Consider the following 14473-nt stretch of genomic DNA (forward strand, 5'->3'; position numbering starts at 1 on the left):
AGCTAAAGCTATCCATTCTACTGTTGAGGGGGTTTAAAGTTACAAAGCTGAAATAATTATGTTCTGTGAATAATATATTTGTAATTGTTTAGGCAATTACAACAATTCATATGACTGTAATAAGCAGTGGCTGTAAAGCTAGTTTAAAAGAACTAATTTCACCTGAAGAAGCTGCATCATTGCTTCCCCATTGTAACATTGTCTTAAGCTAGTTAGAGAATAAGGGATTTTAAAAGTCCTTTCAAGATTTAACCTTGCCTCCTTTTTCCTGTGTACTTGCCCAGCAGCTCTTCCTCACACTTGCATGTCCATCACCCACACACATCTTACTGCATGCATACTTACTCCAGCTCTACATAGGTTCCATGTTTTGCAGCACCTGACTGCTTGTCTGTGAGTCAGGGAACTGCCATGGAAAACCTCTCCAAGCTGAAACCAGCAGATGTGACTCTTGGCGCAGAGAGGAAACAGGCTGAGGTTGTGCCTTGTCAGGGATTTTACTTTTCCTGTACATGCTTCGCTCTAAATTCTCTGTTACTTTAATCTTAAAAGGATGCAGCTTAGGAAAATCTATGTTGAAAAATACATTTTTGCAAATGCTAAAATATGTTTTGGAAATATGAAGTAGATCCTGGTTTACAGACATCTGAATGATTAGAGCTTTAAATAGTATTTTAAAGATCTTTTACAGCTAGTCTTCTCTTCTGAAAGATGAGATTTAAAGGAGTTCATATTTTTATAATGATTAAAATTCTGCTGTAGGGTAAGTTGAGTCGAGTTAGTCAAAGATTCTAAAATGGCGTATTTTGTCCCTTGTTCGGATAGTGCTGTTTGTGAGCCTTTGTAAAGCCACTGTATTCTGTGAGGAGTTTGTTAGAATTGTGTCAATTTAATTTAGTGCTTAAAAGCACTAAATATCCAAATGCAGGCTTGGGAACTATTCTGTGGTCAATGAGTATGTATTGATGTTATCACAAACGGCACGGGGGTAAGTGAAGGTGGAGGGTCTACATTAGATTTTCCTTTAAAGGAGAGTAGTGAAAATCTAATCAAAGGCAAAGTCATGAAGCCAAATGACTGACAGTTCTTTTTGTTCCATGTGTTAAACTTCTATGAGAGTAAGAGAGGGCTGCACTTTTTCAGGAACATGGTCACTCCCTGTGAACGGCTTTCCCACAGAAGTAGTATGTTGACCTTTATTGTTTGCCTTTGAATTTGGCTTCAAGCTTGATTTCTTTCTCCTTTTATTTGCCTGAATGTAATGTGTACCAGGGAGAGACAAGCACTTAAATTTGACTTCTTCATTTAATTGTGTGGCAGAACACAGAAACAGATACTTGCAGATGATGCTTTTCACAGTAACCAAAGATGAATGTCAAAATTAATAGTATAAAATTGCTACTGTAGCTCCCTACCATTTGCTTGTGTTAAAATAATTCTTTTTAAGTCTGGTACTAATGATAAGCAAATGTTTTCAAGAAAAAGAAGAATAACTTTATATTGTAACTCACTCTAGAACAAGAGGTGTGCTACATCTACAGATGGTTGTAATACCGGTGCCAGGTTCTGTGCCTCCTTTTACAGAGGCCTGGAGTTGTTTTCCCAAGTTGGAAAAAGAACATTACAAAAAACAAAGGTGGAGGGGGGAGAAGCAGCAGCCTCTGAGAAAAGCAAAGCCTGAAACATGAGCTGCTGCTAAGAGTTGTTTAAGCTGCGGACAGGTATTGACAGGTCGTCCTGGGAAGGCACTGACTGCTGTTCTGGCCCTGAGTGCCTGCAGCAAGCCCCATGTGTGATGCTGGTGTAGGAGAAATGGAATGTTTGAGCTTCCTGTGAGCAGGATAACAGTCAAAATTCCTGCCTTTTTGCAAAAAAAGTCCAATTTCCTAAAATGCTGAACAAAAATCTCAGTTGGGATGGTGCCTTACGAGGTGAAATTCCAGCATTCGATTTGCATTCTTACGTGCTGAAGACATGTGAGCTGTTTGTCTGTACAAGCGTATTTAGATACGAGAGCAAAGTCCACCCAACCACCCTGCTCAAAACTTAGCAGCCGTTTGTCCTCCCATTGTTTTGGGCTCATCTGGGGCCTGGTTTCTTCGCTGAGCTTCCCTAGTTCCTGCGGAAACTCAGTCCTGGGATCAGAATTCCTTTTCTGTCACGTGAGGTCACGTCAGCTCCACCTACCTCCATCCCTAAAATTCCTCTTAAAAATGATGTTGCCTGTTTTTCCGATCACAGCTGGGGAAGTGCCTGGTTCTGCATTCTCCATGTTTGGGGTTTAGGTTATATAAGACACACACGAGCTGCAAAATGTGGGAACTCTCCAAGCCTTTATTTGCCCGTTTTTGCAGATGGCTGTTTCTTCAAATCATGGAAACAAGCACGAAGTATTAGTTCATTAATTCTTTTTATCATCTGGAAGGCATAGTGCAAATACCAGTAAAAATGCTTACAAAGCATTTTGTGACTGTCAAACCAGTACAGTTTTATTCCTACTTCAGATGCAGCTCTTTGGTTGTCTCTCCTTTATTTTCTTGGGTTGTTTTTTTTTTTTTTTCACTTTTATATTTCCTGGGTGTGGTGCTTGGTTCCAGGCATTAACAGAATGACATTGCTTTTATTGACATTTCAAATGATTAACCTAATTTTTATTTTATTTATTAGTGATGTCCCTAATTTTTTCAGAATGATGCTATTTGAAAATTATGTGGGCATGATGGTCTTTATCAACCAAAAGCAATTCTACTGATTTGATGGCACTGGAGGGAGCTAAAGACCATGAGGACAAGGTTCATATAAATACTTTGTTGAAACACAATGAAAGGATATCCCATTAGGTTCACCTGCTTTAATTGCTCAGAGCAGCCTACGGTCAGGGACATACAGTTATAAAGCACATATAGGGTGTTGCCATATTAGTGATACCTGAAACTGAAGACAAGCATTCATTTGCTTATTTGCATTCAGAGATGTTGGGGGATTCAAACAAATTTATATTCTATAGAGACAGTCTTAAACTCCATTAAAAATTACTTATATGGATTTTTGCCTAAATAACTGCTTAAACAGGCTCCTTAGACCAAGTTAGCAGCAGCTAATCTAGCACCTGGCTGAGAAGATCCCACTTGCACCTTGTTGATTTACATAGACTTTGAAAAACTATTAAATCTAGAGCTTCCCCTCCAAGTTCAGGCCTCACAGAGCATGGGAGTGATGCAGTCAGTGATGTGGTTGATTTCTTCTGCTGTCTGAAGTCTATGACTTCAGCTTACTATTAAAAAAAAACCATCTTGCAACATAAAAATCCCTGACCTTGTTCATAGATACAGACCTTTTTCTACCTTCCAGAAAACGGGAACTGAAAAAAATACATTAAGAATATGGGGGAGCAGGGTTGGGAGAGTTCATCATCAGTCGTACTTGAATTCTCACTAGTCCAGCTTGATGGCTTTATAGGTAGCAAAGACCATGGAAACAACTTGTTATTTTTCTTACAATCAAGTTTTTAGAATGGAACTTTTCATTCCTTGTGTAAAATTAAAAATCGTAGTCTTTAGTGTGCAGAGCTCTTGCTGAGATAACTGCAAAAGATGTCAAACTCTATGGAGTACCTGGAAGTTTGAGTCTTCAGGATGACAGCCTTAGAGCGTCACAGGAGATTGAAACCATTTGGATTTCTGATCAGTTCACTTCTTGTTTTATTTTAAATACTGATTTGTTCAAAGGGATAAGGAAAAATGCAGGCAAACAGATCTTTTTTAAATGTAGAGAAGAGAAAACATCCCGTAGCAAATAGTTGATAGTGTGTTGCAAGAGACAGGATCATTAGTTGGATCTGAGACTCCAGTGTGTTTGGCCCACTAATAGGACAGAAAGCTGGAGAAGTAGGGCAGTAGCAAGACAAGGTGAGAAATTTTGTTACATTAGCATTTAAGTGCTTCATTTTTTTCCTGGTTTTTGGCTTCCTTTGCAGCCGACTTTTAAGACAAAAGAAGTTAATAGGGATTGTGCCAAATTCTCCCCACTCACTCACACCACGTCCCGCCCTGGGCTTGCCCGGGAATAGGATCACGACGTAGTGATCTCATCCATACCGTTACCTTTCATTGCTGTACCCAACCCTGGATTTGGATCAGCTTTATGTTTCCTCCTGGCATGGGGAAGTAATTTTCTGGGGTGGGGTGAGGGGCTGTTCCGAAGTTATTTGACACATGCAGGTTTGTGTGGCGGGGCGAGCCTCGGAGGCATGCGGTAGCGAGTTGTTTTTAACCGGTCTGTTTTGGTACTTGCAAGTGTGAAAATACCTTTGTACAAGTTCACAAAGGAGGAGTGAAGGCATCTGGAGCAGCCTCGGGGGTTTGGGTCAGTTATCCGTGGGGGAGCTGTGTGGTATGTGGGTTGCATTTGAAGACGGGTGATTGAATACAGTCACAGGCCGGTGGCTGTGGGATAACATGTGCCCCCGGTCAGCGGGAAGCCTAAAGGAGCACAAATGTGCCTGGGGGAGGCATCGCTCCAAAGCCATCACTGGAGGAGGAGCATCTAGTAACAGTGAAGAGCTAATGGTAGTGGGAAACTGGCAGGAGCCCTGGGGCTTCGGGGGGGCTCTTCCAGTGAAGGACTGGAGTATTTGGCCAGATTTTGGGTGACTCTGCAGTGTCTTCTGCTCTGAAGCCCTCTCCCCCTTATCTTTCTCCCAGACAAAACAGTAAAATTTGTGCATTATATGAGCCAGAAAGGGCTATCCCATAATAATTTATTCATTGCTTTCTTAAGGGAGAAAAAAATCACATATATAGGATTTTTTTTAAATATAATTTAAATGAAAACTTGCAGTAGATTGTAGGCTCTTACACTAACTTGGAGTGTCTTTATACAGAACAACAACTCCTAAATTGGGCTGCATTACACGCTATAAAGTACATTTTCCAAAATACTTGGGTGAAGACTGCTGTTTCCTGAAACGTGCACAGTTCAGGATGGCAATTGAGCAGACTGGATGTGGTGAAAGGAAGGGGGAAGGGGAGGGAAGCTTACACACAGCGTTAAGGCTGGGTGGAAGTTACTCTACAATTTTTAGAAATTAAAATATCCATGTAGGGACCTAAAGGAATCCTGTGGGCTGATGGTGCAGTTTGTGTGGAGCATGTGCTCGATGCTTTTATGGCATACAGAATATATTTTACTGTGGCTTAATGCTTGTTGCAGTTCTTTGATTACCATCTGTAGTCTCTATTGGTTTCTGATAGAGCAACTATGATTTTATGTTTTGGGAGCGGTGTCCACTGTGTTGTATCACGCTGTTTCCAGTGTCTCTGAAATAGCAAAGTCTTACAACTTCAGTCTGATTCCTGAGCTGTTGCTTTCATACGCTGTAGAAAATATTGAAACTCCTGATTATACAAATGTCTTCTGTTGGGTAATATTGACAAATACACTGAATAACATTTTTGACATAACATTCTGTTCCCACACAGATAATTTGGATGTAATTGAATGGGTTGATCAAGAGTCTGTGCTAAAAATACGTTTTCTCACCCACTAAGTGCAAGAAAATACTTGCTCAAAAGGCGGTTTTGTCAGGCAGAGCTGTTGGAAAGTGGGCTGGGTTATGCCGTGACTACTGATGCTGCCTTCCACCTCTGAAAGCATGGCTCGGGTCTGGCCTGAGCTGCAGACACAGGCTGTTTGGAACCTCAGCGTAGTGCACGGCTGAGGTTTTGTCCCTGGTGAGGGTCCAAAGGGACGGTAGTGAGGCTGAGGAGGAGAGCAGCTCGCTGCAGCCTGACAGAGGCTTTGGGCGACCATGTCTGTATCAGGCACTGAGCAGCCTGTGAATGACTTTAACCGGAGCAAAGCGCTCCAGTCCATGCAGGATCCCCTCCAGGATGCCCGTCAGACTCGCTGGAGCGCGTGAACACGCTTGAGCCAAAAACACACAGAAATAGTTAGAGGGGGAAGTTCTGAAGACCTCTCTTCTTCTGTTTTTCCTTATTTTACTGGTCTCCTGGGCAAAACGCTGCATTGTTACAGTTTCAAAAGGGGTATGGTTTTGCTGCAGACTACCAGGGAAGAAAGAAAGAATAAAGGGGCTTTATAAGAAAGACTGACTGTTGAGCGCGCAATAAAGTAACTTTTCTCCTTCTCCCGATCTCCTATCGAATAAATCTCGTGCTAACAAGCAGCACAGGCTGTCCCCCGCCCGCCGCTCCCCGCAGGCCGAGCCCCATTGTACCTTTCCAGCCTTTGAAACGGCCTGTGCCTATTTTTGTTTGTCAGGCCGGGGCTGGGCTGGCCCCATTCCAGATGTGTCTCACAAGATTTGGTGCCGATGAGCTATTTATAGCACTGTGGTTCCATTGTCATGGCAACCGTGCTAGAGGCCAAGGCGGCTGGGAGCTATTTCTGGACTTGTGCTGTAATGTAAAACTGATTGGGAAAGTTAGTGCATCCTCTAAGCCAGACTAACTTTAGACAGGCAGAGGGGAAAAAAAAACAGAGAGAGACAACTACAACGTCTTTAAATAGATTTTTCTTTTTCTCCTACCTTTTCCCCATTTCTGCTCTCGCTCAGTAGCAGTTTCGGAAGGGAGGGTTTGCCTTCTGCTGGGTTTGTCTCAAATTCATTCATGCCTCCTGGCGGATTGCACTTTTTTAATTAGTCAGTGTAGGAAGCCGGGTGTGTAACCAGCCCTGTTTTTAGGGCAAGGTTTGTATTTCAAGGCAGCACAGAGTCTTTGCTGCCTGCTCGCTGGGGTATGGTTAGGGGGTTTTCACAATAGTTGCAGTTCTTCATAACCCATAGTTTTAATACTCTATTTTTCATGTGTGCTTCATGCTCTCCACACCATATAAGGAACTGTAACCTTGATTACCACAAGATGATTCCAAATATATGGAGTCATACTTTTCAGCTTTCTCATTATTTGCTTCAAAATTAGACCCATGGTGCCCCTCCGCCTCCAAGTGGCTGGAATGCCGCGAGGTTCTTCCGTAATTACAGCTGGGGCCGCTCTCAAAATCACTTTTCTGGGAGATGTATGCATTAATGCAAGCTATAATTAAATTCTGAGCTTTAGACTGGGTTTAAGTCTTTGTGTGACTTGCTGCTTTGATAAGGAAATCATAATAACCTTGAGATTGGGAATAAAGAAATGCTCTGCAGCTTCTTGGGAAAGCTTTCTAAAGTCGTTTAGTTTACTCCTGTTCAAGTCTTATACTACATTTTGAACTTCATTTCCAATACAAATCTGGTTTTGAGTGGGGTCCTTATGCCTGAGGACTGACATGCAAATCTTCATTACAGGAACACCGTATGTAAGCTGTTTTACATGCAATATAGTGCTCTCGTAATTATACCAATGCTGTTTGTTACAGTACTGTCCCTACATGCCTGTCCCTAAACACTTGGGATTTTTTTTCCTTATTTTTCCTTGTGAAGTAGTTAATTGCAAAGGTTTTGATGGATATTTTTTTTTTTCCTTTTTCCCCTCTCTCCTTATCGAGTTTTGTCTAGAGGGAAAAAAAGACCTGTGTCTTTCTCAGTCTTTTTCATCATCTGGTAACTTGTTTGGAGCATTTCTCCTGTGAGCACCTTAACACTAAAAACTCCACCTTTGCAAGTCATAGGAAATATCGGTATACCTTGAAAAAGAAACAAACAAAAAAAGTATTAATGTCTCAATTTTAATTTTTAAGGAAAAACATGACAGCTTTGGCTTCATATACTGTCTGTGTTTGCAAGGTACAATAAATACTAACAGATTGAATGTTTGCTTATTTTATTTGCATCGTTCCTCTAACTTTGCCTGCTTTTCTGCTTCTCTTGCAAAATAAACTGGCTGAAATGTAAAAGAAATCTTTATCACCAGTTTAAGGAATAGGATTTCCCCCACCCCCTGAATATCCCGCTTGCTCCCAAGAAGAGCAGAAGGAGGTAGACCCGAGGGATGGGCAGTGTATCCGTATGTGCTTCCAACTGGAAATAACCCCTGTGCCCTGAGTCAGTGTCTGTGTGTGGACGCTGCGTGGGAAGCTGTGGGTTAGACGTTGTAACAAACCTGTCTTTTCAGGGTCTTGAAAGTTCTTACGTGTTAACATGTTTTTAAACTGTGTTGAAGTTACAGTATATATGTGATGTATTTCTTACCGTGATGTATTAATATTCCCTTTTAAAAGGAATAGTATATCTTTGTACTACCCCTGTGACTCCGGCTTCAGCACAGGCAACATAGCTAAAGACAGAATTTATCAAGTAGTTAACCATTTAGCTTTTAGAAAGTTGTTGCTGAATAACGACGGATTATGGCAGCGGGAGTAAAGTAGAAGTAAAGCATGATCTGTTCTGAGAAATAAAGAATACACTCTTGTTTATAAACACCATTAATGTTGAATTAAATTTCAGCTTAAAACTACTTTCCAGCGCTTTGAGTTAGTTTTTAGCCTTCATAGGGCATAGGTAACTTCATAAAAATCTGCTGGGCATTTGCACAGTTTAGTCCTTAGATCAATAAACAAATATTAATTTCTTTTTGGGTATAGAAACTTGAACTGTAAAGACTGTCTTCTCAGTGATTGGGGTAAATCCAGCTTTAATTCTTAGCAAAGTCTTGATAATTCTTGGTAATATTCCGGTTGATTCTTAGTAATATCTTGATAAAAACACATGACTCAGGAAATGAAAATTCCATTTCCACTGACTCAGGGGACTCTGGGCAATTAACTTACTCCCTGTGTGCCTACCTTTAAAACAGGGTTAATGTAAGGTGTGCAGTTCAGGACGGGAAGACAGAGGCAGGAAATGCAGCATGAACGAAGGCAAGCAGGAGTTGTGAGCGTGATTTACTGTCTGTAGAATACCGTGAGGCTCTCAAAGGCAAGAAACTTCACTACTACAGAGCTCCAGTACTACTGCTGGGGGTTATAAAGTTATGAACAAACTTTGTATTTGGTTGGGATTGAAATTTTGAATTTTTGATTTTACTGACATGAAAAACGGGATCTCAGTTTGTCTTCTAAGAGAAACGTTTTGTATACAAATACAGGTTACGACTTGACAAAAAAAATTGTGATGCAAATGAAGCTCTTCAAATATAGGTGTTGTCAGTTTGAAGAGACCTTTCCAGGGTTGTTCTGGTCTGAAAACAAAAGCTCTTCTTCACAAAGCAAAAAAGAAATAATAATTCTTGCCTGCCAACCATTTTGTCAGATCACAGAGAGTAAACCTTCAAGCTAGTGTTTATTGAAAAGACTGTCAAGGAGAGGCAGTGTGATTTCCCCCTCCCTGTTCTTTCCAAGTCGGTGAAGTCGTGTTGTTTCTTGAGGTGGAAGATTTAAAGTGTTCTATACCTTTCCAGTGGGGAAAAATGAGTGCAGGCTGCAGCTCTTAGTCCGGCAGCAGCATTGTTCATTCAGGAAGTTCCCCCCCCACAGGGATTAACAGCTTTCCCTGTATGAAGGAACTTCAGAATGAATCAGTAGCTGGCATATATCTTGATCTGAAAATTGGAGCATAGTTTTGACATAATAGGCTTATTAAAAATTTGGAAAGAATTGGGAATACGTGTATGACTTAATTACTTTGACCTGCAGGAGCTAAGGCAAGCTTCTGTGTATCTCTCTGTATGAAGTCAGCCTCCTACGTGCACCCCTTAAAGAAACTTCACTGTTTACAAGAATCTGTTTAAAATATTTCACACGTGTTTTTTTCCTTCCCCAAGCTGAAGGAAGGGAGCCCAAAATAAAGTGCGTTTTTTAATTTCATATTGCTTTTATTAATTCCTATTTTAATTTTTATTAATACCTTTCATTTAGTATCTTGGTGCCGTGTCTGCTGCTGCCCTAGAGATACTCCTTCCCCAGTGTTGCTGACTGCAAATGACTTAAAGCTGTAAAGTCTTTGTGTTGTTTTTTTTTTAATGTGTCACAGCAGTATCAATGTTTTATTATAACACAGGCAGAAGTGCCTTTAAGTGACAGCATTCTGCAGAGCAATAACTGGTCCGTTATTTAGTCATGTCCAGAATCTGGCCTGAAGTGAGAATTGGCAGCGATGCTGAATGCATGATTTGCTTTCTGGAAAACAGCTTTCCCATCTAGTCTCTGGGAAAAATTTACAGGAGAAACCCCTGACATTGTGACTTGGTGGGGGACTTGCTCACAGAGTAAAATTCAGTTTCGTGGTTTGACAGTTATTTCACCAAGGTCACTTTTCTTTCTCCCTGCAAAAGAAAGGGAGCTGCCATCGTAGGTGGGCATATCTCCAGGAGGCTTAGAACAATGTATAACAGCAGAGAATTCAGCACACAAAGCAGTTCTGAAGTGGCCTCACTTGTGTTTTGGGTAGAGCAGAACAAGAATTAAAAATAGAAATTAATGATGGTAAATTTGGTTTTATTTTGAATTAGGCTTTGTTCTCATCTGACTTGACTGTTACTTTAATTTACTGGAGAAATGATTTGATCTTGATTAACACTGACTTGGAAGTCTCTGAACATAGTGAATTGGTCTTTGCTGAACTCTCAGGCTCCCACTGTTGCTCCTTATTTTAGGTGTATCAGACTAGATCAAATTTCTGCCACTCCTTTCTGCCACTCCTTTCTCCTTACAGCACATGTATTTTTCAGTTGACCAACTGAAATAATCCCTCTTCTATGAGCAAAAAAATCAAACTGGTTTTTAATGTTGTTAGCCCTCTCTAAAGCTGCTAGAGCAGACCTTCATGCAAAGGCACATGCAGAGGAGCTCTGCATTCAGCGTATTGCTTTGCTCCATTTTCCCTAAAATGCCACTGGAAGCAGGGCAGGTTTTCTGGGACCTATCACACAGTGAAAGACTTCCTTCTTGAACGAGTATTGTTACGAGTATCAGATGTTCCTGAATGTTGGAACTTGTTTTGGGGGGAAGAAGAAATGTTTATTCCATTCGAACTTGTTTTACCTGGCATGAGCATTGCTATTGGAATTCATCTCAAGTACAGTACTGCTGCTCCTATGTGGCTGATGTTTTTCAAGGAAATCATAGGCCTAAAAATAGTCTGCATAAACAACAGTAAGAGGTTTTGTACTTTCAGTTCCAGGTTTTAGCAATATCTTGTTGTTAGTTTCTAATTGTCTGTTTCCAAAATCCATTAAGCTGATTAGCAGAGTGTTGAAAAACAAACCCAAATTTTAAAACTAATACTTTAAAACAAGCCACCTTTTGTGGAAACCTCTGCATAAAATACTCTCCTTAGATCAGTAAGTACGGAAATGCTGGTTCATTATAGTATCCTTTATGAACATGTTATGTTCGGGACAGTTTTTAAGCATCCTCCAACTCGTGAAATTGCCACATGATTCTGAAACCACAGTCTTAGGGGAGAATATAATACGGAAACACTCATAGTGGTTGGAATCCATGGTTGTTACATGTTTAACATCCTCTGCGTACTGAACAGAGCTTTACTTCTTTACCTTTGGATTAAAAAACAAAAGAGAAATAAAATTTCTTCACAGCCTGGGAGAGATGAGGAAACATTGCAACCACAATTTTTCACCAGATTTATCATTTTCTGTCTCTTGGTCACTTGTCATGATGGAAATTGGTCTTTACACTTTGTATCACGTTTTTAGCAGCACGTTTACTATGATACATTTTTGTGTGTTGAAAATTCTGTAGCTCGGTTTAAACAACAATTACTTTTCATTTTGTCTCTGAAACAAGAAGGTCTTCTAGGTCTTGGTGAGAAGGACACTGAGCTATACAACTGTTTTTCCTTCTTCCTCTGCTCTTCATTAGGTATTTTAGGAAGTCAGTTGAAGAGTATGGGCTGAAGCTGAGGGCTGAGAGCCTTCCCGATTTTAATGGGAGTTTGCTTTCTGATTTGTGAATCTTGGACATGGCTAGCTATCCCTCCCCCCCCACTTCAAATTGTTGCCTGCAAGCGTAGGTAATGCTCTTCCAGCATATCTACGTGTATGTAGGGATCAGAAGGGAAAACCCAGCTTTGTGATTTCTGCTTCATAAAAAAAAAAAAAAAAAAAAAAAAAGAGTTCATGTGAAGAATTTAAAAGGAAACGCTTAAAAGCAAGGATATTGGGTTTAAGACTGTAATTAATCATTACTGTTAGGGATAAAGTTACCTGTAGGAGCACTGCTAGATCTCCTAATAGTAGTGCAGTGGAAGGTGTCAGAGCCTGGGGCTCCCTTGCTGTATACTGAGTGTTGGGCAGTATGGTTGGGGGGTGGACAGCATTAAATCTGCATCCTGGAGCTGCTGGGTTTGCTCTGTCTTTAGTGTCACAGAAACACCACCATAGAACAGAGGTAACAGATTGCTTTCTTGAGATTTTTACTCTTGGAGTTGAAGTCAAGGATAATTAGTAGGTTACAATTAATTGGTAAGAATCTTTTAAAGACTCCAGGGTATTCTCTTTAGCTAATGCCTAATGAATTTGAATAAGATATATCTTTTTATACCCATTTTGCCTACTACTGCTAGTAAAAACGGGTACCAACTATGAACAGAAAATATCAGTATTCCCTCTCACTTAACTGAACTTGTTATGAAATTGGTTTGGGAATTTCATTTACTGAAAGAATTATATGGACAATAATTCTTTACAAATACTCATCTAACTTTCAGGAAAATAGCATGTAGGCAAGGTGAGTCATTGCTTTACTGTTAGCAGGAGCAGATTGTGTTGTACAATTTATATATTACAAAAATTAAACTACTTGTATGTTTGTTAATGGAGGGAGCCGAGCAGGAGGGGCTGGAACGAGATTTCCAGACCTGGTTAATAAAACTGTGGACTTGGCCCTCTGCTGGGTGGTGCTGGGAAGTGCATGGTTTAAATACCAGTGCTTGACTGTTGAGCAGTTTCAGTATGTTAGCATTTTGTGAATCTGATGCATTAAAATACAACAAATTTTATCTGGGAAGCTGTCAGCTACTAAAACGTTGTCTATTTTGAGAATTAAAAGTGACCCTTTCTTTCCCTAGTTTCCTAGACAAGATTGACATAGTCAAACAAAATGAGTATACACCGTCTGACCAGGTAAGGAAAGTTTCATTAAGAAGTTACACAACTTATCTGTCTTTGAGGATCATACAGATTTTCTAATTGCCATTTGTGGTACTAATACAGGTACTACCATGTACTGTGCCTATTTAGTATTCCAGTAAAAATTACAGTATCATTTGGATGGAGATCATGTTTATTAAATGAAAATGTGCCTAGATTCAAGACTCCCATCATGCTTCTGTGACTGAAACTCAAATATCCATTTGCAGGAGTAATTTATAATGTTTTGTTCCTTGCTGAATAACCATCATGAACTTTGTATGATGCAAAGTTGGTTGGGATCTTCTCAGCCCCACTGGCTCCCACTGACACCAGATTTTGTATAAATAACCTTGTTAGAAAAACTTAATTTTTATCAGAGTAGAAGTTGTAGTTTTCATTTGGTTACAGGTAATCTGAGGATCTTTTTAGGATGAAATCCCTAATCCAAACCCACATGTATATTCCTAACTTTCTGCCCATAAATAATGCAGTTAAGCATGTAGTGTATTTTCACAGGATAAAGAACCAAAAACCATTCATGTCCCAGGACTTTCACAGACAGTATTGGTGAGGAGAGAGCAGTTTGTATCCTTTAAAGTTGTTCAAGAATAAATTAATCATTCACCCTTTAAAAAGCAGAGGGTTCTCATAAATGAGGCTTTCTTGTCGTGGAGATAATTCCACTATTTTCAAAAAAAAAAGATATCAGAAATACAGTTTATTATAAATGAAATTTGGAGCAACTAATCTTCAGTTACAAAACTTCAAACCAAGCATCAGTTTTGTCTGTGTCGAATCAGTGACTTTCCCTTTTTTCCCTAGGATCTTCTCAGATGCAGAGTTCTGACGTCAGGAATTTTTGAAACGAAGTTTCAGGTGGATAAAGTAAATTTTCAGTAAGTATTCTTTTTTTTTCCTTTTACTACAATGCAGACAGTGCCAGGGTAAATCAGGGGACAGTCTCCCATATAGTCATTGAGATTTCTGTATTTCTCAAGTGGATGTTTAATAGAGAGCAAGTAATTTATGTTTTTTTTTATTTAGTTGTTTGGCTTTCAAAAGAAATGCAAATTGATGTGCAATCTTCTGCTTTTATTTCAAATATCAAAGAACAAAATGTTTTAAATCTGTTTTTACTAATGCATGAGTGTTTGATTCATTGCTGGTGTGTATAGTAACGTATTTGACCGAAATCTTTGTACATATCCAAGTAACAGAAAATGCATGTTCTCTTTACTGTCCCAGCTTAGAAGGATTGCTTGACCTGAATAAAAACTGATGAGTTTTAGTCTGGTTTCATTGACTGTAGATCTGTAATACTTGTTCCAGCAAATGATTTTTTTTGTAGGACCTTATTTAATGTCTTAGATTTTAAGGGTGAAAACAAATCTGCAGTGTACATGGACAAGAGTTTCTTACTT

At 39.8% G+C, this 14473-nt stretch overlaps 1 protein-coding gene across 3 annotated transcripts in view; it reads left to right on the forward strand.

Moving 5' to 3' along the window:
- GNAS (GNAS complex locus) overlaps positions 1 to 14473 on the forward strand; it is a 151321-nt gene that overhangs the window by 129354 nt on the left and 7494 nt on the right. For all 3 annotated transcript variants that reach the window (XM_061441758.1, XM_061441759.1, XM_061441760.1), the window contains exons 6-7: positions 12989 to 13043; positions 13875 to 13948. In XM_061441758.1, the coding sequence (XP_061297742.1) occupies positions 12989 to 13043; positions 13875 to 13948 (129 nt within the window). The remainder of the gene's footprint in view (positions 1 to 12988; positions 13044 to 13874; positions 13949 to 14473) is intronic.

The sequence above is a fragment of the Pezoporus flaviventris genome, unplaced genomic scaffold (genome assembly GCF_033815535.1).
Source record: "Pezoporus flaviventris isolate CSIRO_AGI_PZ_B2104156 unplaced genomic scaffold, CSIRO_AGI_Pfla_v1 ptg000213l, whole genome shotgun sequence".
Taxonomy (NCBI): Eukaryota; Metazoa; Chordata; class Aves; order Psittaciformes; family Psittacidae; genus Pezoporus; species Pezoporus flaviventris.